The sequence below is a fragment of the Triturus cristatus genome, chromosome 11, assembly GCF_964204655.1.
Source record: "Triturus cristatus chromosome 11, aTriCri1.1, whole genome shotgun sequence".
Lineage (NCBI taxonomy): Eukaryota > Metazoa > Chordata > Amphibia > Caudata > Salamandridae > Triturus > Triturus cristatus.
Genome location: NC_140594.1, coordinates 513,633,890 through 513,659,884, shown reverse-complemented (window position 1 = coordinate 513,659,884; position 25,995 = coordinate 513,633,890). Strand labels below are relative to the sequence as shown.

General features: G+C 45.5%; 1 protein-coding gene across 1 annotated transcript in view; it reads left to right on the top strand.

Annotated features, from left to right (window-relative positions):
* Window positions 1-25,995, top strand: part of LOC146784498 (zinc metalloproteinase-disintegrin-like VLAIP-B) — a 2,353,571-nt gene that overhangs the window by 2,075,581 nt on the left and 251,995 nt on the right. The window contains exon 15 of the mRNA XM_085632965.1: window positions 19,046-19,126. Coding sequence (XP_085489091.1) covers window positions 19,046-19,126 — 81 coding nt within the window. The remainder of the gene's footprint in view (window positions 1-19,045; window positions 19,127-25,995) is intronic.

Here is a 25,995-nt window from a genome sequence, read left to right as displayed (position 1 = left end):
TCCTGCTAATCAGGACCCCATTCTATCTGCTTTCTCCCTAAAATGTTATGCCATGTACTTAGGTACACTTCAGATTGAATAATGGGGTACCCTTATCAGTCCCTAGTACATGGTACACATGTACCCAGGGCATAGGTACCCCAGAGGCCTCCCATGTGCTGAAGCATGTATTATGCAACCCATGAGAGGCCATGCAAAATGGAACAACTGGCCTGCAATTGCAGCCTGTGTGGGGTGGTGCATGAACCACTTACTTTAGATATAGGTTTACTATATCTATAGTCACTACACTTAAAACCTATAAGTCACCCCTATAGAAGGCATTGACAATCCTGAAGGCAGGGTGCAGGGTTTTACATGAGAGGGTGCCCCTACATGAGTAGAGCCCCTCTGCAGCCTTCGTAGACCATTCTCCCGGGTTGTCGGTGACACAGCCAGACATATAGGTAGCGGTGCAATATATACTCGCAGAAAATGTTATCTCGAAAAAGGTTCCAACAAACCATGTTGTGTTTGGTATCAAACACCTTGGAATCATACCTCCACACCGGTAACCGGTGTGGGTGGTATGATTCCACTCTTCAGACGCAAGCTTCGTGGGGTCCCTGGTCTTTCCGGTACCAGCCTTCTCGACCAGTACAGCACAAAATTGATTCTGCCCACGAGAGACACATTTCTGCCCTCCTGCTGATGAGCCAAGCTTGAGCAGAGGAAAACAGCACAATAGGCATACTGTCACCTCCCAGACAGGATTTAGTGTATTGGGGCATGGTGGGTGTACTTCCAAAGTGCCTGAAAGTCTGCATGAGGGGTACATTGGGTGTCCCTGTGCCTAGTCCAGTTCAAACCAATCCTGGGAGCCATTGGCCCATTGGCTCCTGCTCTGGCGCAAAACTGGACAAAGGACATGGGAGTAACCTCCCCACTGTACTGACCCTCCCCTGGGAGGGTCCCCTGAATCTGTCCAACCCTCTCCCATTGTTACAAAAGGGCCTACCTGGTTGTAGGACCTTAGATTTGATGTGGACAAGATTCTGATAAAAAACCACTGACCTTCGACCATCTGGACACTCTGGACTTTGCTGGACCTAGACAGGGACCAACTTTGTCTCCCTCTCTGTCCAAAGCATTGTCTGTGCCCGTGTACCATACAGGCGCCATGCAGGACCTGTGGAGTATCAAGGACAACTGAAGTATCTCCCTTGGGATGAAGGAGTCACTCCCCTGCATATGCAGGCAGCGTAAAGCAACCTACCCATCTGCTGATCCTGAGCTCCTGTGGTCTATGAAGGCTCCAGCAACACAGGAGGTGGGTTCCTACTTTCCTTAAGGTCGAGCTGCCCTCTCACCAAGTTTGAGGCCAGCATTCCTCATGGGGACTGCATAATCTGAACGCCTGTGCACCGTGTACTTTTGCAAGTGCATATGCTTGTTGCCATTCCCCAACTAAGTGTATAGGGCTGTCGATAGACCAAACCTCTTTGCACATTTCATACAAAGGACTTTGGCCTCCTCACACTCTGTGCCCTGCAAGCTGTGACTTGTGAAACTGCTAGTGGTCCCCTTGCGACTCCTGTGCCTTTGGCCTGTGGGTCCACTTGAGGGACAAAACTGCTTTTCTTGGGCTTCCCTGGTTGCCCCAGGCCTGCCCTGACTCCCCTTGCTGTGGTGAGTCCTCTGGTCCTTGCTGGGCCAGACTGTAACCTTCTTTGACCGTCTTTGTGGGTTGCCGCTGCCAAGGCTTGTTGGTGCTCCTGCCAGACACCGACCCCTCAGCACTCGACATTCTTCGTGGGATAGCTTGTGTCCGGCTCCTGGTTGTCCTCCACATCTCCTGGTCCCTGCATCTGTACAGTCAAGTACTCCTTCTTCACACCTGAAGCACCCGAATAGCACTTGTTACTTAGCATGCATTTAGTACGCATGGCATTACAACGCGGTCGTTAGAACGACCGCGTTGTTAGTTCACATACCTTTACTATGCAATTCCGGACAACGAATTGCAGTAGAAGGCGCTGGATGTTGGAATAGTATAATTTACTATTCCAACTCCAGTCTGTGCGGACACTAGGGAAGGTGTTGGATTTAAAATCCAACACCTTCTCCCCCCTAATGCAAGTTGTTATTCTGACTTGCGTAGTAAGGGTATGCAAACTAACAACGTGGTCGTTCTAACTACTGAGTTGTAATGGCATGCGAAGTATCGCATGCGAAGCAAACGCTGTTTACCACCAGATATCGGTGGGCATTCATCTAACCAGCTCCGGGTTACTCCTGAGTGACCCAGACTCTGTCCCCTCTGCTCTCAGGTTCCTTCCATTGAGAATCCACCTGTGGGTTGCACCGGACACTCTTCTTCTTTCCGACAGTGGCATTTTTTGAAGACTCCCATTGAGAATGATGGCGGTTTCCAACGCCACTTATGCCCTATGCACCCGGCTTCCCTGGGATAGGTAACTCTGGTACTACAGTATCCACGGGTGGGGAGCTCTCCAACCTTCTATGTTCTAAAGGTTTTTTTTGTAATCCACTGGGAAGGGTCCTTAAACACTAAAATTGCAACTGCAACTATCCCATTGAATTGTGCATAGCACGCAGTCATGTTCTCACACTGCACCCGTCCTCTGTGGGGTTACTACTTACTCACCAGGGGTGGTTCCTTGGGGTCCCAGCGATTCTACAACCTCTAGACAATGTATCGACTCGAGCCGTTGTTCTTATACCACTATTTTAGTATATGGTTTTGTCTACCACTGGAGCCCACTGTGTATTAGTGCTACAGTATTGCATGCTTTTGTGTTTATCTGCATGTAGCACATACTGTGAGGTATTTAAGGTGTGGTATAATAATAAATACATATTTTTATAACTACTGTGTGGTTCTCCTTTCATTTAACCAATACGATAAGATTGCATTCCGGTAAAGAAAGCTGCCTAACATTCCTTCAAAAGTAAGCCTGAAGGCTGCTCTCCACAGCTACCACTTGGATAGCTTTCTAAGGTTATCTTTGACCATCACCATAAGGGTTGTTTGGACTGGTGCAAGGTGCCCACTTTAATTAGTGGACATCATATACCAGGTCAACTTCTCACATGTATATATATATATATCTATATCTATATCTATATATATATATATATATATATATATAATAATAATCCTCTCAATGTGACTACACAAACGTATATTGAGATACGTAGCAACATCTGTCATTCCTATCAAAGGTGCATGTGTCTTGAAACTTCAAATAACCTGCGTCTTGGAAATGTTCCATTTGTAGCCAGAGAAGGAGCCAAACTGTTCAGCTTCCTTAGCTATTAAATCAACAGCGTCCCCCGGGTTGCTAGAGAAAACGGTGACATTGTCAGCATAAGCCATCATTTTCAGGGCAATGCCATTCAACTGCACAGGTTGTATGCCTCTGCTCTGATTCAACTGTCTTATGTAGGGCTCAATGTACAGGGCAAACAACAAAGGGGAAAGTGGACAGCCCGCCATGCACCCTGACTAATCGAGAAAGACGAAGACGAATGGCCAGAGACCATTACCTTAGCTACCAGGTTCTTATAAAGCCTAATAAAGTGTAATAAATCAACTGCCTATCTCACATTTATCCATGATCCACCAGAGTGCTTCCCAGGTAACACAGTCGAAGGCCTTCTCCACGTCCAACATGATCATGCCTATATTATCCTTAATTTTACCGGCCACATCGAATGCCGCAATCGCAGTATTAATATGAACCGTTAATATGCCAGGGATAAACCCATGCTGTTGTTCTGAAACCACATTGTGCATGGCTGGAGCAAGCCTCAAAGCTAGAATTTTAGAGAAGACATTTGTGTCCTCATTAAGCAGGGAGATTAGTCCTTTCTTCAGGAGAAACATCTCTTTTGAGAAAAACAACAATGTTGGTACTTCTCCATAATAAGATTTGTAGTGCAAATTTGCCAATGGCATAAACGCCACCTGAGTATCTTGGGTAGGTGTAGCATTGTGAAAATTAGTATATTACCAAAGTTCTTGTATTTGTTTCGTTCAGTACCACTTTGAGTTCCAGACTCTTTTTTTTAAATGATTGAACAGGGCAATTAGCAGTTTATATGGGGATATAGCAGACCCAGGCGTGATATCCGCTTGTTGAAGCTATCTTACGGAAAAACTATAAAGTTTGAGGTAAGGGGGGCTAAGGGAGAGAGTTTAAAGACCTCTAAAGGATTGTTTTCCCTAACAAATCACGTGTAATACAAAGAAATCATAGGGTCTAGGCAAGTATCAATGGTATACGTAAATCAACCAATATTCCTTGTCTGAAGGATGTATGTGAGCCAATAATAAGTATGTACAATCATCCACGGGCAGATCCCTTGTTAGGACGTAATCCCTCACTCACCAGAGGTGACATGCTTCATCATGGGGATCCTCCTCCCATAGGAAACTCCTAGTTCCTTAGGGGGCTACAACTCCCTCACTATGAGGGAGGAGCTCTGGGATGTTTTATAGGAATAGATAGGGTATCCTAAACCCTTCAATGATGAGCCAAAAGTGTGAGTGAAGTCGCAGCGCAAAACAAACAATAATGTGTAAACAGGTGAGATGTAAAACTGGCTAGGAGGCATAAAGCAACAATTTTAATTGAAATATGCCTGCTGTCAGGGTTAAAAATGCAGTACACCGGCGGTATGGATATGAACCGCTATGGTGTGATGATTACTGGTCAGTATCTATTCCTATAAAACATCCCAGAGCTCCTCCCTCATAGTGAGGGAGTTGTAGCCCCCTAAGGAACTAGGAGTTTCCTATGGGAGGAGAATCCCCATGATGAAACATGTCACCTCTGGTGAGTGAGGGATTACGTCCTAACAAGGGATCTGCCCGTGGATGATTGTACATACTTATTGATGGACCTCAGTTATTTTAAACGGGTTAGGTTCAAAGTAGTAAGGGGTATAGTCAAAATTTGGCGAGAAATTCGTACAAGATTCTTATTACCAATTGTCCATTTGTTGGTCCCGCTGTGGGACAATCATCTTTTTCCCAATATATTTCATGACAATCTCGGGCGACTCTGAGGTCAGGTGGGTATAGCTAGCTCAGGGCAGCTGTTTGATAGGCATGGATTTTGGACATTCACTTCTTTGAAGGCTGTATTTTGGCTCCCGCAACAAAACCAATGTCTACAGGTTAGGGACGATATTCTTAATGACCTTAAGTGTAGGAGTGATATAGCAACGACAGACCTTCTTATTGTTTCTTGTTCTGAACAGGAAGCAAAGATGGTCAGTATAAGTACAATTTATTAGAAGTATATGCTTTGTGTCCCTGATGATAGCCCCCAACTTGCCTTAAAGTAGAGTCAATGCTTGATGACTACAGTCACGATGGCCGAGCTAAAGGATTTATTAGCCATCTTAGATCAGTCAGTTAGTTCGACTAGTCTAAAATTACAGTAATTTAAGACAATTTGTATGCTATATTATACACCTGAGCGCATTTCAAAATTGGGCACGGCTAAGACCACAGAACGTTCATATTGTCCCAAATGTAAGCTATGTGCAGCAGATGTGGCACACATGTTTATCAACTGCCCTAATATCAAACGTTATTGGGATAGCTTATCTGAATTAATCACAGTGCATGCTGGGATTCAAACCAATCTGAGCGATAAAGAAATTATGTTGGGTGATAAAGATGGATTGGCTCCCAGTCAGAGAGCATTATTCACGTTTATAATTGTTAGTGCTCGCCTCTGTGACGCTAGGGCAGGAATTGACCTCAAACCTCCTAATGTGTCTGAAGTTTGGACTATTCTCTGTCATATTTTTGAATGTGAAACCACTATTGCTAAAGCTCGGGGACCTCGATCAATCTAAAAAATGGGGAAAATATGGTCTTACTGGCATTGGTCATAGCCGGATATTAGTTTATTTAGTCCATCTTGGCCTACCCAGAGTTCTCTGCTTCTTTTTTGCATACTCTTTGTGGCACTTTAACTCCGTCACCTAGTGGGAATTGTTTGCTCTGACCTTTCAGCCATTGGCTTGAAGTATTGTCAATCACATCTTGGATTAGCCCACATGAACATTTTAGTTTTACTGTCTTTCTACTGCTTGTTTGACTGCATACATCCAGCACACTGCGATGAATGAGTGACTACTTTACGTCAGGTTTTTGTTCATTTGTTTTGTCAGACCTTTAGTGAGAGTCTGACAGTAGGATGGCCTTTCAGCCACTCCTCTACACTGCTGCCAGGGGGGTATCATAGTGTCAGGACTGCATTTCAGCATCAAAATATTAAATGTTCCAAGATTTTCTTTCTTTTTGTCTGCACTAATTGGCAGCTAATCTACCCTGGCCCAAAGCTCGGGCACCTCGATCTATTTAAAAAATGGGGAAAATATGGTCCTACTGACATTGGTCATAGCCGGATATAAGTTTATTTTGTCCATCTTGGCCTAATGTATTAATTTACTTTTAACTCTCTTGTATATTAATTATCTCATCTCTCTTTTTAATGCTGACTGGCGTCATTTTGTATGTGTAAACAATTTTATTGATTATTCTGATTCTTGGTAAAAATCAAATAAAAATTATATTAAAACAAGCATTTACAATGCAATGGTCTCGGCATTGTTAAAGTTAGAGCTATTGGCATTGCTCATGACATTATTTTTGTTTATGTTTTTAAAACATTTAAAGAAACTGCATTGTTATTTACAATGATGTCAATAGCTTAATCACTCTCAAATGCGAGACCTATTGCATTTGCACCCACACACAGAGCCACACCCACAGAGCCACCCACCCACACAGAGCCACCCACACACACAGAGCCACTCACCCACACAGAGCCACCCACACAGAGCAACCCACACACAAATAGAGGCACCCACAGAGCCACCTATACACACAGTTACCCACACACAGCCAGAGCCACCACGCATAGAACCACCTACAAAAAAAGCCACCCCCACAGAGCCACCCACACACAGAGCCACCCACACACACACACACACACACACAGCCACCCACACACACAGAGCCACCCACCCACACACAAACACACACACACACACACACACACACAGACCTAAAAAGGAGGGGTGACTTCAAGGGCCAAGACAGATGTGAGGAGCGGAGCAAAGTCAGGGTGGAGCGGGGCATGTAGGGCCAAAGAATAGCGAAGGGCTGGAAGCCAAGGCGAGAACTTGGGACAAGAGACGAGGGTGGGGGGTTGAAGGACAGAAAGGTAGGGAGATATTAGGGGAAAGGGCCGGATATAAGTTTATTTTGTCCATCTTGGCCTAATGTATTAATTTACTTTTAACTCTCTTGTATATTAATTATCTCATCTCTCTTTTTAATGCTGACTGGCGTCATTTTGTATGTGTAAACAATTTTATTGATTATTCTGATTCTTGGTAAAAATCAAATAAAAATTATATTAAAACAAGCATTTACAATGCAATGGTCTCGGCATTGTTAAAGTTAGAGCTATTGGCATTGCTCATGACATTATTTTTGTTTATGTTTTTAAAACATTTAAAGAAACTGCATTGTTATTTACAATGATGTCAATAGCTTAATCACTCTCAAATGCGAGACCTATTGCATTTGCACCCACACACAGAGCCACACCCACAGAGCCACCCACCCACACAGAGCCACCCACACACACAGAGCCACTCACCCACACAGAGCCACCCACACAGAGCAACCCACACACAAATAGAGGCACCCACAGAGCCACCTATACACACAGTTACCCACACACAGCCAGAGCCACCACGCATAGAACCACCTACAAAAAAAGCCACCCCCACAGAGCCACCCACACACAGAGCCACCCACACACACACACACACACACACAGCCACCCACACACACAGAGCCACCCACCCACACACAAACACACACACACACACACACACACACAGACCTAAAAAGGAGGGGTGACTTCAAGGGCCAAGACAGATGTGAGGAGCGGAGCAAAGTCAGGGTGGAGCGGGGCATGTAGGGCCAAAGAATAGCGAAGGGCTGGAAGCCAAGGCGAGAACTTGGGACAAGAGACGAGGGTGGGGGGTTGAAGGACAGAAAGGTAGGGAGATATTAGGGGAAAGGGAGAAGAGCGGAACTCAGCCTATGATTGGCGCATGGCCAAAAGGCAGCAGTCCAGGGCTCAAAGAGAGGACAGCGTGCGGCTGTAATACGAAGAGAAGAGGCGCGGGCGAAAAAGGGGAGAGGGCAGAAGCAATAATGTGTATTGTATTGTAATTGCAATTAAATAGCGCTGACGACTTGACGAGGTGTTGAAGCGCTTTTACGGTGAGTAGCACGCTACTCCAGCACCCATTTGGATTAGTGTAGGAAATTACAAGAAAAAAAGAGCGAGGGTAAGAAATCCAGATATTTAGGGCAAGAGTGGCCGATAAGAGTAAAAGATGGTGTCTTTCAGGGAAAATTAGTGGAACATATCGAGTGAAAGAAGAGAAACTAGAGAAGGTAAAAAGGAGGACCCACAAGGACTGGGGGGGTGGGGGGTAAAGGAGTTGGATGGGTCATGGAGCTGTAATTCGGAAGGTGTGGGGCAGTTAGAAATGGTGTTTAAAAGCTAGGCGCTTTGAATGCTGTTTGCGTTCATTGTTTCCACTGCCTCTGTACAGCACACACACACTCATTCGCTTTCTGCCTTCAGAAGAAGGGCCTCCGAGCTCAGAACATCCTATTCTAACCAGTTGTTTATCTGTCTGAGAACAGAGCGACTCCCTGCAGCATGTGCCAGGCGCAGACAAAAGAGCCGACTCAACACAGACAACACACGTGCACTACCCCCACGGGGCCCTGCGCTTTACACGTGTGTGGGGGGGACTGAGCTACCAGTGCCACTTTCCACACAGCGACTGACTTAACCAAGGAAGAAATCGCCCTTTCACCGCAGAGACTATTGGCACTGAACTACCCTATGAAGAACGTATTTAGGTTTCACGAATACATTAAACCTAGTGCATTGCCTGCCAGGCTGACTTACCATACCCATGACAGATGAACGCACCAACAGTCATTTTATATATCCAATTACCCCAGCATCATACTTCCCGTGACACTCTCCTCGGGGAAATGCATCCGTGTGCTCTTGGACTGGTTGCTTCTGCTCGGTACGGCTCGGCCTGACACCCACGCAGAGTAGCTTTCTTTTTTAACCCTAACTGCAGCAAGAATGACATATGGACCCCGAGTGCCAGGGGGAGGAGAGCGAACAGCGCCAGCCGGAGGCAGGAGCACCGAGGGAGCCGAGAGCAGGGGATGGGTCACTGCTTTAAAGACCGCGATCCCTTTGTTACTTGCAGTTCATAAATTGTGCTCCTTCTAATATGGCCTAGTGAGGCATGAAAGCCACCCACCCTTCAGTACAAGCTGGAGAGTGATGCCGGAATACTGCACAGGGGTGCACAGCCCACACCCCACCGCACTCTACCAAGCCTTTCTCTGCTGCCCATCCCGCCAGCGCTCTGTAGCGACTGCAAGTTGGCGCTTTATAGAAATCACCGAAATAAATATGTAGACTTGACAGGAGTCCGGTGAGCACACTACGACTCCGGTGGGTGCGCAACGCCCGTTGGGTATGAGAGGGGTGCCCTTAATGTCAACCACACCATTATGTAAATGATAACAATTAATGGGTACAAGCAGTGTTTTAGAGCTATCACACATACGCGGGGCGTGCGTGCGTGGGTGGGGGTGGGGGGGGGGAGTATTCGGTCTGGGTAAGGGATCTGAATCGGCAACGGAGCACATAACTACGGGAGGGCTACGGGTGTACGGGGGCACGGGTTGCAAGGGAGATCCGCCGAGTCTGGAAGGGGGGTTTCAATAGACCACAGGGGCTGCAAAAGGGTGAGGAGGAGGACGGAGCCTGGGTGGGTCTGTGGAGCGCTGGGACAGTACAAGAGCAACGAGGCCGCATGGGGTGCAATTGGAGGAGCCCAGAGTCTGTAGGGTGCGGGGCAGCGAGGTCAGCATGCCCGGCTCCAGGAATTGTTTTTTGGGAGGGCAAAGGATCAGGGCACAAGTCCTAAACAAGGGGGAAAGGCGTCCAAGGCACGGTGCGGATCCCTGCTCATCGAAGGGCAGCGCCGCCAACTATACTCACAACAGCACGAAGATCCTCACGGCCAGAGGACAGCAAAACAATGGCGGATGGAAGCTCCGAAACTTTTTCGGATTCGGGGGCGTGTTCCTGCTGTTCTAAAAGGGCGTGGCTAAAAAGTGGAAAGAACAGCAAGGAACACGCCCCCGAATCTGAAAAAGACGGAGCCTATTTGGAGGGACAGCTCTCTCCTCCAATGGCGGGCCTCCGTTTAGGAAGCCAGCCAATGGAGGAGAGGCAAAAAGAGAGGCGGGCTAAGGAGCCACTCTAGGAAACATTAAATCTCGACTTCCGGTTCTGCCTTCGGCAGACCGGTAGTCCTCGACCTAAAAAAGGATTATTACAGTGCCATCCATGCTCAGTAGTAAAAAGACTAAAGACTTTTCCTCCTTTGGGCACAATATTGCAGCTTTTGATTGGTATAATTACCATTCAAACCGACCGGGAATGAACAAAAGCAACACCTGAAATGTGTTTCGGTATTATTAGCTGCTTGCCACCACTTCAATTTGGGAACTACCCAGAGTTCTCTGCTTCTCTTTTGCATAATCTTTGCGGCACTTTAACTCTGTCACCTAGTGGGCACAGACCTATCAGCCATTGGCTTGAAGTATTGTCAATCACATCTTGGATTAGCCCACAGAAACATTTTAGTTTTACTGTCTTTCTACTGCCTGTTTGACTGCATACACCCAGCACACTGCGATGAATGTGTGACTACTTTACATCAGGTTTTTATTCATTTTTTTGTTAGACCTTGAATGGGAGTCTGACAGTAGGATGGCCTTTCATCCACTCCTCTACACTACTGCCAGGGGGCCATCATAGTGCCAGGACTGCATTTCAGCATCAAAATAATAAATATTTAAGGATTTTTTTTCTTTTTGTCAGCACTAATTGGCTGCCGGGCAGCTAGTCTACCCAGGCCTAATGCTCCTTTCTTCTAAACCCCGCTGCATACTGTATTTGATCTCTGTGACTCTGCCGTAAACCTGCTTTCAGTGTACTGCTGCTGTTCAGGGCTGCAGACATCTACAGGTAAACATTGGCAAAATAGAGCAGACATGCAAATTTTAATTGTAAATGGTATTTATATAATGCTTAACACCACTGACAAGGCTTTGAAAAGCTTTGCGGCGAGTAGCAGGATTCTCTGGTGCCCAAGATAAAAGGTTAATATTTAGTAGAATAGGAATGGTTTTTCGACATCCATTAGCTGCGTTAAATTTGTGCTCTTGATTTTCTTGTGTGTTTAGTAGAGTTTAGGGTGAGGATAACATGATGGGAGTGAATTTGAAAGGGAAAGTAGCAGGTTGTTTATAAGTAAGAGAAGGGAGGGTGTGCCTGTTAGGTGACATGGGTAAAAACAAAGGAAGGGGGTGTTTGGGAAGGATGTTTAGGGGTTCATAGTAGATTGAAAGGTTTGGGATGACTTAGAGAGAGGAGGAATGGGACAAAGTTGAAAGCAGGAAAGCATTTTTGTTATCAAAAACTGAAATTAACTTAGACATAGACATATGCACATGGCACTTGGTAAAATTGTATAGGATGTAGATAACTGCTCCTGTATAAAATACCCAATACTGGAGTGAAAACAAGGTAATAATTGTACTCTGTGGGTCTACAGAACTGATTCCCTCTCTATCAATGCCTAAATCCTCTCTGTCGTCATAGTTAGAGTCCCACGGCAGCAACCACAAGCAGTGCACAAAAAGACATCAAAAGCAATAGGAAATCAAGCAAACTTGTCAACCAATTCACACTGCCTCAGAAAAGCTAAATCCAAGCCAATCAGAAAACTGCCCCTGAAGCACTCCTCCCCTTCAGGGCCAACACACCTCAGACAAGTGCTTTAAAAGTTAAAAGAAGATGTCTTTGCAGTGGTGAGCCCAATGGTAAGAGGGAGGATCACGTGAATCTACGAAAAATATCAATACTGGAGAACCACTTGTATTTTCTTCGGTAATGAATCTTTCATAGAATCAAATGCTTAAATTTGAGTACTGAGCAGTAATTCCAAGAAACGTTTGGTGGGTAGAACAAACCACTCCAATTGAGCAAAGACATAGTTAAATTTAGCATATACATAATGAAGTATTGTAAGAAACTACATAACATTTGATAAATATATATTAGTATAGTTTTGTTCATAAATAAACAAACCTCACCTCATTAAAAAAGGGGACACTGAGCTGCTTCCGCCACTGCTGTATCTGATTTTGAAGCTGAATCCAGCAGTAATGCGTCGTAAATGTATATATATTAGACCATGTTGCTGCTCTGCAAATGTCTTGTAAGAAGACGCCAACAAATATGGATGTAGAATAGGCCCTACTCTTAGAGTGTGCTTTTACATTACCAACTAATGGTCATTTATCTTTATTGTGACAGTAAGAGAAGGCTGCAGAAACCCAGAAGAGAGCATAACCATTCCAAGGAGGAGCATAGGCTATTATAAGCTGATCTGATTTTCTTAAATTTTTGTTCCTTCAGTATAACATTTTAAACATCTCCTGACATTCAAAGTATGTAAAGCTTTCTCAGCAGTGTTAGATGGGTTCTTGAAGAATGTTTTTAAGACAATTGGTTCATTTAAGTGAAAAGAAGTTGCAATTTTGAGGGGTGGTTCTCAAAATTACCCTATCATCCTTGAACTGCAAGGAAGGTTCTTTGATCGTAAGAGCATGAATTTTAAGTATTCACCTGGCTGAAGTGAGAGCCAGTGGTAGAGCTATTTTTCAGGATACATATTTTAATTCCACTTTATGGATAGGTTCAAAAGGACTACTCATCAGCTGAGACAGCACAGTGTTCAGTTGCCAAGTCATAGCTGTCTTCTTTAAAGGTGGAAAAATTCTGAACAGTCAGCTCAAAAATTATTTTATTAGTCTTTTAGACCAGATAGAGGTGTAATTCCCCAGTCTACAAAATCTTTAAATTGCTGCCAGAGGGACTTTAATAGAGTTATTTGAAGGAACTGACCGTGCCAACGGGTGCAAGTAAGGTAGAATCTAATCTGGAGTGTATTAAAATGGGCGTAAATCTGAATGGGATATGTGGACATTCCGATAGGAGAAGAAGCTCTGTGTACCAAGATTGCCTAGGACAAGCCGGAGGTATGAGAACTAGATAGCACAGCTCTTGTTTTAACTTGTGAAGGAGAGAATGTCGCCTAAGGGCTAGGGCGGTCGACCTTGGAGCTTGGGGAACCCGGTTCAAGTCTTGGCAGGGACACTCAACATTGTGAGATTCTGGGCAAATCACTTAATCTTCTCTTGCCTAACAAAAATGAATGCATCCATATGTAACGTAACTGCTTCTCATGTAAAGCGCTCTGATACCTCCGGGTCTAGTTAGTGCTATATTAGGACTCTGGGAATGAATCAGAGGAAATGGAGGTAGGGCATAAACAATATTTCTGTCCAGACTATGTGAAACGTGTTCTCCCATGAATACTGTTTAGGATATTTGCAAGCAAATAATTGGCATTTTTTGTTTTGATCCATCGCAAAATGGTCCAGATTCAGGGTTCCCCAGTTGTGGAAGATGTTCATTAGGTTCTGCTCATTTAGTTCTCATTTGTGGCTTTCTTTTCTGCTGAGAGAATCCACCCATATGTTTCCTATTCCTGGAACATGCTCTACTCGTAAGATAACATTGTGGGGAGGAATCCATTTTCAGATCCGCCAACAACAGTCTTGACTATGTTCACCCATGTTTGTTTAGGTAAAAGTGGTATTGACTGCAAAGGGCTTTAAAAGGGATAATAGTGTGTAGTAGAGTAGGATCTGCTTCACATGGGTACCCCCCCCCCCTTTTTGCTGGTATTTCACTGTTTTTCGACCTTATTCTGGCTGTGGCCCTGCTAATCAGGACCACAGCCTAGCTGCTTCCTCTCTAAAATGGTTTCCATGTACATTAGGTACATATCTAATTTGATTCTGAAGTGCCTTGTAAGCCCCTAGTATATGGTATACTATGTACCTAGGGCATAGGTACCTCAGAGGCCTACCAGCATATATTATGCCACCCCTGGGATGCACTCCAAAATGGCACCACAGGTCTGCTACTGCAGCCTGGGGAAGAGTGTGCTTGCATCCCTTACTGTGGTATAGGCTACCTATATCACTACCCTATACAGACACATATAAGCCACTCCTATGGCAGGCCTTGACAATCCTGAAGGCAGAGTGCTTGGTTTTGTGTGAGATGGTGCCCAAGCATGAGCTGAGCCCCTCTGCAGCTTTTGGAAATACTTCGTTATGGCTGTTCTGTGATACAGCCATACCATATACTCTTAAGTGCATTATAACTCCGCGGTAAATGCTAACTTTGGGATGGCTGCATCAAAACATGTCGTGTTTGGTGTCAAACGCTTTGGACTACTTTGGAATACTACCCCCCTACCAGTTCTGGCAGCGGGGGTAGCATTCCACTCTTCTAGAGGGAGAGACATGTTCACACTGGCTAAACCCGGTAGGACTTTCCTGAGCCCTCGCATCACAAAATGGATGCCTCTGCCATAGACACGGGTCTGGCCTCCTGCTGCTTACCGAAACTCCGGCAGGGGAGGCCTGGACTATAGGTTTCCTGTCGAGGAGAGGTGTCCCCACCTCCCCAGACAGGCTGATGTTTATTGGGGCTGGGCGGGAACTCTCTCTGGTGCTTTGAAGTCCAGCACTGGGGGCGCGTTTGGTGTCCCCGTGCATAGCCCAGGTCAAACCGGTTGCAGGGGCTACCTACCCCTGCTCTGGCATGAAACTGGACAAAGGAAATGGGTGTAACCACCCCTCTTTCCTGGCCCACCCATAGGTGGGGCCTTAGAGTTAGTCCATCCCCTAAACTTACTATAAGTATAGGAATCCAGTCCCTAGGACTTTAGATTACCCTGGATGAAACTCTGCAACGTACATCCTGGACCTTCGACGTTCTATCCTGACTAGAAGACTCAAGAGATCTCCCTTGGGGTCAAGGAGTGACTCCCCTGCTTGGCAGGCACCAACGAAGCAACTGACCAGTCTGCAATTCTGAAGCTCCCGCTGTACTCCAAAGTCTCTGCATCCCCAGAGGTGGATTTCCAGACTTTCCCAAGGCTACCCTGAGTCCACAGCAAAGCTGAGACCCGTGGCTATCGTGGGTGACGTGGAACCATGACCCCTGGACACCGTGAACTTTTGCAGCAACACCATCTTCTTGGTCCTCCTCGAAGTTGTGTTTTGGACTCTGAGTAGCCCCAGCCTTGAGCACCTCCTGCACTGAAGATTGTTGGCCTCCACTCCACGAGTAACCTGTGGGCCAGCTTCAAGTGTGACCACTCGAGGCTCCTTTGCGATCACTAGCCGGTTGGCTAGCAGGTCCCCACAAAGGCGACTCCTTTTCTGATTGGTCTTACCTGGTTGCTCCAGACGTGTCCCAACTTACCCTCACTGAGTGAGTCCCTCAGGCTTTGCTGGTCTGCACCGCAGTCCTTTCTCTGAATTCCAGTGACTTGCCGTTGCCAAGGCTTGTTGGGTCCATTCTGGTCGCCAACAACGCAGCACTCGACAGACTTTGTGGGACAGCTTGAATCCAACTCGTGGACTTTGCCGACGCCTCCTGGACCTCGTGGCTGAAGAGTCAAGACACCCATCAACTCACCTGAAGCACCCGACATCTGTGGGCATTGGTCCATCCTGCCCTCGGTTACTGGCTAGTGACCCAGACTCTGTCCCCTCTGCTTGCAGGTTCCTTACATACTAGATCTAGGCTTGTATCTCTTCAGACACTTCTCCTCTTCCCGGCAGCAGCAGTTCTTTGCAGACTTCCATTGAAATCGACAACCCGACCCGACACCAAAAGACACCTATGCACCCGGCTTCCCTGGGTGAGGTAACTCAAGTACTCCGGTGCTTTCGTGGGTGCTAGCCCTAGAACTTCTTAAGTCCAAAAGGGTTTGGTCCAGACTTGATTAGAAGTGTCCCTAATCTTTAAATTTCCAACCGCGACATTGCCCATAGAAGATAATAGGAACCCGCGGATGTGTTTACACACTGCATACAGACCCCGTGGGTCCCCTGTGTCACTACCTTGGGTGGTTCCTTGGGGTCCCAGTGATTCTAGAGGCAATAGGCCTAGTGCCTGCTCCAGTCATGGTTCTTATACCACTTTTTTGGTATATGGTTTGGTACGCCCCTAGGGCCCAAACCTGTATTTGTGCTTTTACTGATGATTGCTATCTTGTAACTTAAGTACTTCGAGCTCCAGTCTCATAAAGAGACTAGAGGGGTGTGTGTTAACCTAAATACATATAATTTAAAAACATACCTGGTGTGGTTGTCCTTTCATTTGATCATTCAAGAGATTATAGACTGGTAAAACAAGCTGCTTTACATTCCTTCAAGACTTAGCCTGAAGGCAGCTCTCCATAGCTACCACTTGTATAGTTTCAATAAAGGTTGCCTTTAACCTATCACCATAAGGGGTTGTTTGGACTGATACAAGGTGCCCACTAGAACTAGTTGACAGCATATATCAGGCCACCTTCTCACATAGTATATTCATTATGTGCTGAATTTGTTGCTTTGTTGGGTAAGCTTTGCATATTTCTGTATTCAGAACTGCTCCCAGGAATGTTATCAATCTGCACGATACTAGAAAGAACTTTTCCTTGATTTATTTTTAGTCTTAAATCTTTGAAGACTAGTAGACAAACTATCATAAACTTTCTTGTAGACAGGAATGAACGCCCTTGATAAGCCAGTCATCTAGGCATGGGAATAACTGATTACCATTTCTTCTTAAGAATGCCATTGCTGGTGTCATGCATTTGGTGAAAATTCTTGGAGGCGATTGTAGTCCACAGTTGTAGGAAGCTGGCTTTCTATGTAGTGCACTAAAAAGACGTGCACTGTGAGTGGCCAGTTTGTTTCCAATTAGCTTACATGGGATATATTAACAAGGGCCGGCGACAACTATCGCAAAGCGCGCTTAGCGCGTGCATATTTATTGCCAGCTATCTCTGGAATTTATCACCCGGTTAGCGCATTATCAACAACGCACATCGCCGAGGCGATAAAAATTCCAGAGATAGTGTGGATATCGCCGTTTTCCATGGTGGAAAACGGCGATATCCTAGATGATAGGGCCTGTGGTCTTAGCCACAGAATCCAACCCCATGTTAAGTGTGCCCTAGTCAGGAATTTAACAGACGTTAAATTCCTGCGTTAAGGCATACTTAATGCGATTTAAAAAATCGATACCCTTCCTTGTTAATATCACGAAGCTGCCTTCGCGACATTTTCCCTGGTTGGTTTCACAGCCACGCCTACTTTGCATCTCATTAGCGATGCAAAGTTAGGCGTGCTGGAAATGGGCGCTAAGTCAGCAAAACACGCTATAGCGTGTCTTTGCTGATAACGCTGAAACGGACGCAAAAGCGGCGATAATTTCATAGCGCCGCCTTGATAATATGCCCCATAGGCTAAAGTAGATAGTATTAACGCTCTCTTTTATGGTAGTCTGGGCTAGCAATTAGGTTTATGATCAAACAAGGAATTTACATTTTAATAACTTATATGATGTTCTTATTCGTGGCCCATGCCATTTCTGTTAACATAGTAGACCCATATGTCAGGTTTTTGTCACAGGTTTAATGTTTAGTGAGTCCACTGCGCTTACATTGTTACCATTATTTAATTTCTTTAGAAATTGTTGTTTGAGTGCTTTATATTGTGTGATATTTATCTATATGTGATGAATTTGACCCTCCTTGTGTTTTATATTGATGTTTTTAAGTACATTTATGGTTCATTTGAGCCGAATAAAGTAACCAATGATGTTGATGAGTGAAAGGATCTCTTGTTTTGACAGACTCCTCAATTTGGATCAAACCTTTTGGCTTTGCCAATGCCTGTTATATTCTCGGACTGTCTTTTTAAGAAAGCTCCTGACTTTACTTCCGAAAGTGTTTTATTTTAATTTTATGTCAAATAGTAGGACCTCAAAATAGACCAGAGCCTCTGGCTTTTGGCATTCATTCGACAACGCAATTATACAGCAAGAAGACCCTTGCAATGGTAAACCTACACCTCATTCTTTGATAAGGAAAATTGTTCACGCCTGTTTTATCGATTTAACTTCACGTTTGTTAGAAAATGCAGTAGATTTCCTGTCATTAGTGTCACAGTTTGACAAAAGTGAGCGTGCTTCCTTTCAGAGGGTCGGTGTCTATGTGGCCTAAAATAATGGGTTTTATGTAAATAGACGGTGTATATGGGCATTAAAAAGTTCCAAACTGGTAAGAAATGTTAAAGGTGTTTCGTGTCCTACCCACCGACTGGAAGAATTCTAAAGTGTATGAATATGGCTGGTGCAGTTACAGTAAAGATCCATTGTTTCCCCTAAACAATAACATGCATTTCTGATGTTTCCTTGTACTCTATGGTGACACGACATGATTGCATTTTCGAGACTTGCTGCGTGTCATGTTTGTTGTACATCTGAACATTACACTTTCAAGAAACTTTAAGTCCCACAATGACATAGACAATTGCAATCAAGAATAATGCCCCATCACATTGATGGCAAAAAGAGACCAATGTCTGTTTAATATATTCTTCAGAACTACAAAAAAGTGTTCACATTCAATTTTACTTTTGACTAAAAACACTTTTATTCAGAAAGCCTATCTGTTGTTATAGCTCCTTTGGCATTTTACATTCTATGAGACCCTTGGTATTCAGTTGGAAGGCAAGTGAACCCACACATAAAAAGCTACTGCAAAGAAAAAACGATCTGACACCGAAATTATCTTTTGTTAACCGGTCTGTTTTTTACTTTATATTACATTTGCATTGCCTGCATGAAAGGCATAAGAACAGAAGTCTTTTCATAGTTCTTCACTGTATTTTCAACTCTAGATCTGCGACCACGGAAGATGTGTCGAAATGGGGAGCGTTTACAAAACAGGAGATTGTGCGAAAAAATGTCGAGGGAATTCGGTAAGATATAAATATTATTCAGTTATCAACGAGGTGCACTTTTTCTTCTTTTTATCAATTGTTGAAATTGCCTTCTTGAAGAGTAGGAGTGGCGTATTTTGATTTTGGACCTGGTTGAATTGCGGAACGTATGTACAAAACATCAGATTGCATATTATCATAAAACAATATATCATGTATCATAAAACCAGAGTCAATTGTCTACAGTGGGTGTGAAAGCATCAACATCTCCAGTGATATTGATGTCTTCCACAAATCTAGAGGGTGCCTGCTAACAGTCCATAAGTAGCTACTGCTCAGTGCCATTCAACACCATGGGTCTCGCCGCTCTGATCACATTTTCACATAGTTACTAAGCACTTACCAAAACCTTAATAACATATAACATTCAAGAATTTCCTCCAAATTTCCTCGAGTCTTAAACAGTAGATGCTCTGTGTTTCTGGCCATCAAAAATAAAGTGATAGATGGAAAGCTTGAATTAATCTTAGCCACTTGCAACCTCTTAGATTGCAGCCAAATCCATTGTGTTTCACCCACCATGTCAGTTCGATACCCAGCCACATGCAAATCAGTCTTGATTCTGCTCCAATGGGAACCGACCAGCCCAAACTGCCAGATCAGATCCTCATTGAACCAGAACACAAGCAATCCAGGACTCATCAGCCAGATATAGATTAGCTCCAGCGGCTCAGTGAGTACTGGACCCACGTCTGGGCATACCCGTCACACTTAGGGCATCAAACCAAGGAGATGGATTGAATGCGTGAATTGTTCTCAGTCACCGGCAATTAATCAGTCTCAGTCTGCATCAGAATCCATTATTATTGCCAACCATTCCACCGAGTTTGGGCCCAGTCATATCCAAATCAGTCTGAACTATGCTCCAAACTGATGTGACAGTGTACGCAAAATAACAATGTACTGAGATACGGCCAGACTATTATCAGTGGATGAGATTAATTTAAGCATTCCGTCTATCATGTTTTTGTATGCTTCATTGGGTCTCTGGCAGTAATCTTCTGGCCTTTAATAAAGAAGAGATGAGGCTTTCCATAATCCATTCATCAAATGACTGGGTGCCTCAATGTGATACACCATCCTAACACAGCCTGTATTTCCTCAGTTCGCTGCTAATGTCTAACCAAACACCAGATATTCCTAGGGGTGGGAAAAACTTATCCTTATCATCATATACCTGACATGTTCCAGCCCTCACAATGAGTCCACACTTATCTGGGGCCTTCTTCAGGGCTAGAATTGTGTCCCTGCCTGTAAAAACTACACATTCATTCTCTATGTGTGTAAGAGACTTAAAGCTCTAGTTTGAGATTATAATCTGTCTGTGGATCATACCTGAGGATAGAAAAAACAAATTGTCATGGTGAACTTTCAGCTACCTCGTAAAACAAGTGGGTCTGTTACATCTTGCTATAGGAGGTACAGAGCATATAATTCTTTTGCATAATAAAAGGACTGCCTATATCATTAGGTCTAGTGATTTGTGAAAACATTCCTTAACAATTATTTAACGAACACCTCCCAGAAATCTCATGTAAGAAATGGTGTTCATCGCTTAAAATCGAGAGGGGGGTTGTTGTAGAGTGAGTAAGGGAGAGAAAAAGCATTGTTCATGCATTGAGTAAAATTGAGGAAACACAGACATACTTCTTACCCTCATTTTGGGGGTATTCTGGCATCATGTGTATCTAGCGCCTGGTGCCATTCTGTAGTCATACTCTAGTTCAAGAGGAGAAATGATAAAAAAACGAATACAAGCCAATCTCTACAATTATACAGCGTCCTTCCTCTTGGTGACATGTTTTTTAAATGGTGCTTATATTGTATGAACAAGGTTGTTTCAGTTTTTTCTCTATCAGTTGGATCACATGAATATTTGGATATATTGACAGCTTCTGTCGGTGCTCGTCGTATTGGATGTTTCTGTATCCTTAACACAATGTATCTTTATTTCGAAAGATTCTGTTAAAATATAGCAGTCTATCAGGCATGAGCAGTGCACAAGATATGTCATCCCTTTAGACTGAATTGTACATGTTGTACGTAAAAGCATGATGCATGAAACTTGGCAGAAGTGCTGTTTACACCCAAATTGTAAGTGGCTGCCAATATACCTTTTTCACACATATCTCCATACTGATTATACTTCAATTCAATTCAATATCTTTTTTCAGTCTGAATGAAATAGACCATATGTACATAAAAATATTACATATATCCACGGTCTCACAAAAAATTTAAAGATAATCTTAAAATAAATTGAGAACAGGTAAACAATATATGTGCATACAGAGGCTTTAAAACTCCACATTACATCAAATACCCATACTTATAAAAGAGCAAAAATTGCAATTGCAATCAAATTTTAAGGCAACAATACACTTGTGTAGGAAATTGCCAGAGGCTTGAAGAAAATAAGGGAGAAGGAGAGAACGTAAACCTCTAATGGGGTCCGCTATGTGCTCCTACTAACCCCCAAAATTAGACCAGAGCACCTCAGCCAGACTCCACCTGCTAACCCACGTCAGATATATAATTCAGAAGATAAACCTACCATAGTTGTCCCAGCCCAAATCTCTACTTTCAGAAAAGCGCAGACACAGTATACGATTTCAGGTGAACTCAAAAATTGTAAATGGAGCAGAGCTACTCTACACCGTCGGAATCCTAGCTTACATAACAAAGGCGTCAGAAAGTGCTTTTGTGCTAAGCTGTGCAATTTCCGAAAGAACATAAATTGCAAACGTGATTGTGCAGACTGACTGTCACAGGGACAAGTAGATACTATGGGGGATATTCACAAGAATCTATCGCCGAGTTAACGGCACTTTATCGCAGCCAAAGTTGCGATAAACTTATCGCCCCAATCACAAGCTGGTGTTAACATCCCACAGCACCAGTGTACCCGCGATAGCAGGCGCAAAAAACATCTCCACAGATGACCCCCGAAACTATCGCTAATGAGATGCAGAGTAGGAGTTCCCGTGCCAAAAGCCGCAACAACACCACTCAACAACATTCACAGAGACCAGCCAGAACTGCGATAAGAACACAAAACAGACGATAAGGTGCGTTAGCAGCAGGAAAATAACACCTGCTCTGACCTGGTGCAAAGTCGGGCCACAGCCTGCACCACAAAAGGGAGCACAGCCACATCGGAAGGGCAACAGATGCCATGGAGCCACTGGTCATGCGGCCTGGACACCCAAGAGGGCTACAACACCCACCGCCACCACCCCAGGACCCAAACCCCCACCCGGAACACCCTCCGGACCACCACAGAAGCAGCGCAGACAAAGACAGCAGACCCCCAGGAAATGCACCAGACTCACAGACCCAACACCTGACAATGTCATTGCCCACTAAAGGCTCAAAAGGACAACCATTGTACGCATCCTGACCAACAACACCCAATAGGCCAATGGCACTAACACAGCACACAACCAACATCTCACCCCACACAAAGCTGCTGACTGTGCTGCACCTGTTGGCCCCTGGTACCACCCAACCAACATCCGCCAGAGTCGGAGGAGTCACACAGCCAGTCACATCCAAGTCCCTCACACCTGTCTTGGACATCACCATCAGCCTGGTACCCCAGTCCCTACACATCCAACACAATGCGCAGGATCTGCTGGAGACCACGCAAGGACCATACGCCAGTTGGATGCATGCACGTGTTTGGGGCAATCCACAGCACACGTGTCATACCTGTGCCCCCTGGTGACGCAGCACACAATCACCGCAACAGAAAGTACATGTCTCACATCAATGTGCAGGCAACAACCGAACACCGTGGAACCTCCACCAATGTCGCCTCCAAATACCCAGCCAGTGTGCATGATTCCCTCATCCTCCGACAGTCCATCAGCAACCAGCGTTCCCAGGATGGCACCAAGGGAAATGCGCAGCCCCTTGGCAAGTTCCAAATGAACAACCCACTCACCTCAACTCCGCAACTATGCAACTCACAACTCTGGCAATACACACGTCACAAAATCACCACCAACATGCAAAACAACGTGCCCACACACCAGACATGACAGAACAACTCACAATGGTAACATGGGCAAGCCATGAACATGAGCCATCAACAGCATGGCACCTCAGCTACACACTAGCTGAATGTGGGGAGAGGTGGCAACCAGGCATGTGTGAAGGATGCAGGAGAACCATGATTGGGAAAGTACACAATGCCAAGAGTGGAGGAGATGTACTGGACAGTCCACTGTATGCCGAACACACCCATATCCATGACGACATACACCGCTGGTGCAAGGAGTGTAGTAGACACAACCATGTCACCCCAGCAAGCGGCAGAGTTCGCCGAAATGTTGCCTGTTATGTCCCCCCCCGTAAGCGTGAGCGGAGTTTAATGGCCCGGCATACGAAAGGCCAGCGTACGGGTGTGAATTAAAAGCACGTAGTCCTGGGCGTGGTCCTCTTCCGGAAAGCCCAATGTCTCTGCCAGGGTGGCGTCTCTCACCACGCCACGAGGCCGACGCCGTACTCGTGAGCCAAGTTGCCTACGATCCTGTGCGCCTGCCGTACCCCGGCCCGCTGGACCCCAAACCTATCAGGCCCGCCACTGCGCAGCCAGGCCACACTGATCACCTTCCGACACTGGCTCGTGTCAAGGAGGGCCCACCACGTGCCTGCGCAAGCTCCAAGCCCAAGGGTGGCAACCTTGGCAGCCTCTCAGACCATCACGGCCTCCACGACACAGGCCTGCTGTAGTCCTTTCTCGTTGACGTACTCTACTGCCACCTCCGGCCTACACCACGGTCAAGTAGGCCACACATTTGGAACTGAGTCTTGATTACACCATGGCAGTGAACATTATTTAAGGCAGAGTTCATGTCACTATACTCCCTTCGTGCCACCAAGTCTGTGCATAGCATTACAACCACACGTGTCTGTGGGCCTATGCGGACTACTGCCCTCGACCTACGCTGCGCACGAGTAGGTCACAGAATTAGAAGTGAACAAAGGCAGAATACATTTCATCGCACGCAAGGAGAGGCTTAAGAGGATGAAACGTTGCAGTCCGGAGGGAATATGATCATCGTTACGGAGGTGATCGAACACTACCGACAACTGCCCTGGTATCACTAACTCTGTGCATCGCGAGCCAGCAACAGGTGGGTGTGTTCCCCTGTTGACTACTGCCTTCGGCCCACACTGCGGACAAGTAGGTCACACATTTGGAACTGAGTCTTGATCATACATTGTCCGTGTATGCACAAAAAGGAAGATTCTACTTCACTGTCCTCCCTTTGGTCAGGTGACAGCAACCATGTGCATAGCATCCCAATGACACATGGCTGTGGGCCCTTGCTGACCCCTGCCCCCGGCCTACACTGCGGTCGAATCGGTCACACACACGTTCGAATTCAGCCTTGTTTTTTTTATGGCAGACTTGATGTCATTGTACAGGCCTCATCGCAAACTGTATCCCCTTTCAGCCCCAGTGCCACTATGTCTTTTCCCCAAGACCCATGGACACTTTCTGGTTGGACTTTGGTGGTGACTGATTCCATGGACTTGGGGTTGTCGTCGTCATCATGGCGGTGATACTGACTTTGTGGCAAAAATGAGGCTGTGGCGTTCCACCTCTCCATTTGCTGCTTTCGGACAGCTTCCACCCTCTGCATCATGCCCTGGAGGACACCTTCCACTGTCCCCCGCAACCCTCCGCAACATAAACCTCGGACATTGATGAGAACCCGCTCAGGTCACATGGTCCAGCTGACTGCACCGCAAGTCACCGTCCCGTGGCTGGGGGCCTGTGCAGGCCGCAGTGCATCCGAGGCTACTAACTCTGTGCTGGTCATGTCCGGGACCACTTCTTCTGAGATATTGGATGGCCTCTGAGGTGATGGCCTTACGGTCATCAATGCCATGTGTCTGTGGCCCTGTGCTTTCCGCTGCCTCCGTCCTCAACTGCGGTCCACCAGGGCTCACACATCAAATCGAGTCCTGACCGGCCCGGATGTCGCATCACTGCAGGAGGCACACGCCACCACCACCAGGACCACCTCCAACCGCCACCTGCCAGAGTCAAAACGGTGGTCCTGACAGACTTACGGAGTTGCTCACACCTGTAGTGGATGCCATCATCAGACTGCTACACTACTCAGCACTCCAGGTGCCACTGACTCAGTGCACCACAAGCCATCGTCCGTTACTGATTGAGTTTTGTGCTGTTGAGAGGTTGCGCAGCAATGTCACCTCAAGCAGAGAGGGAGACCTGGGACGTTGATGAGGAAGATGATGCAGGTCTAACACACCCCACTGCATCTGCATCAGGAATGTCTCGAAGGGACACAATCCAAGGGCCCGATTGACAGAACTAATTTAAGACAAAATCCTAAACTTACTACCATTTTGGTATTCACAGAAGGCACTTACTCATTTCGGTATTCACAGAAGTTAGGAGTCCTAACTTTAGGACAGACTTAAGACAAACTTAAGACAAAATCCTAACTTAAGTCTGTCTTAAGTCTGTCTTAAGTCTGTCTTAATTTTGTCTTAAGTCTGTCTTAAGTCTGTCTTAAGTTTATCTTAAGTCTGTCTTAAGTCTGTCTTAAGTCTGTCTTAAGTCTGTCTTAAGCTTCTCTTAAGACAAACTTAAGACAAAATCCTAACTTCTATAAATACCAAAAGTAGTAAGTTTAGGATTTTGTCTTAAGTTAGTTCTGTGAATCGGGCCCCAAGACTTTTTCTTCACATGGGCGTGCTCAGCTGTAGTGCCCCTAGCTCAGTGCACTGCAACACACGGACACTTCTGTTTGCATGTTGCACTGGTGTCCACTGTTCAAGTGGTTGCCAGCACCAAGCACTCCATG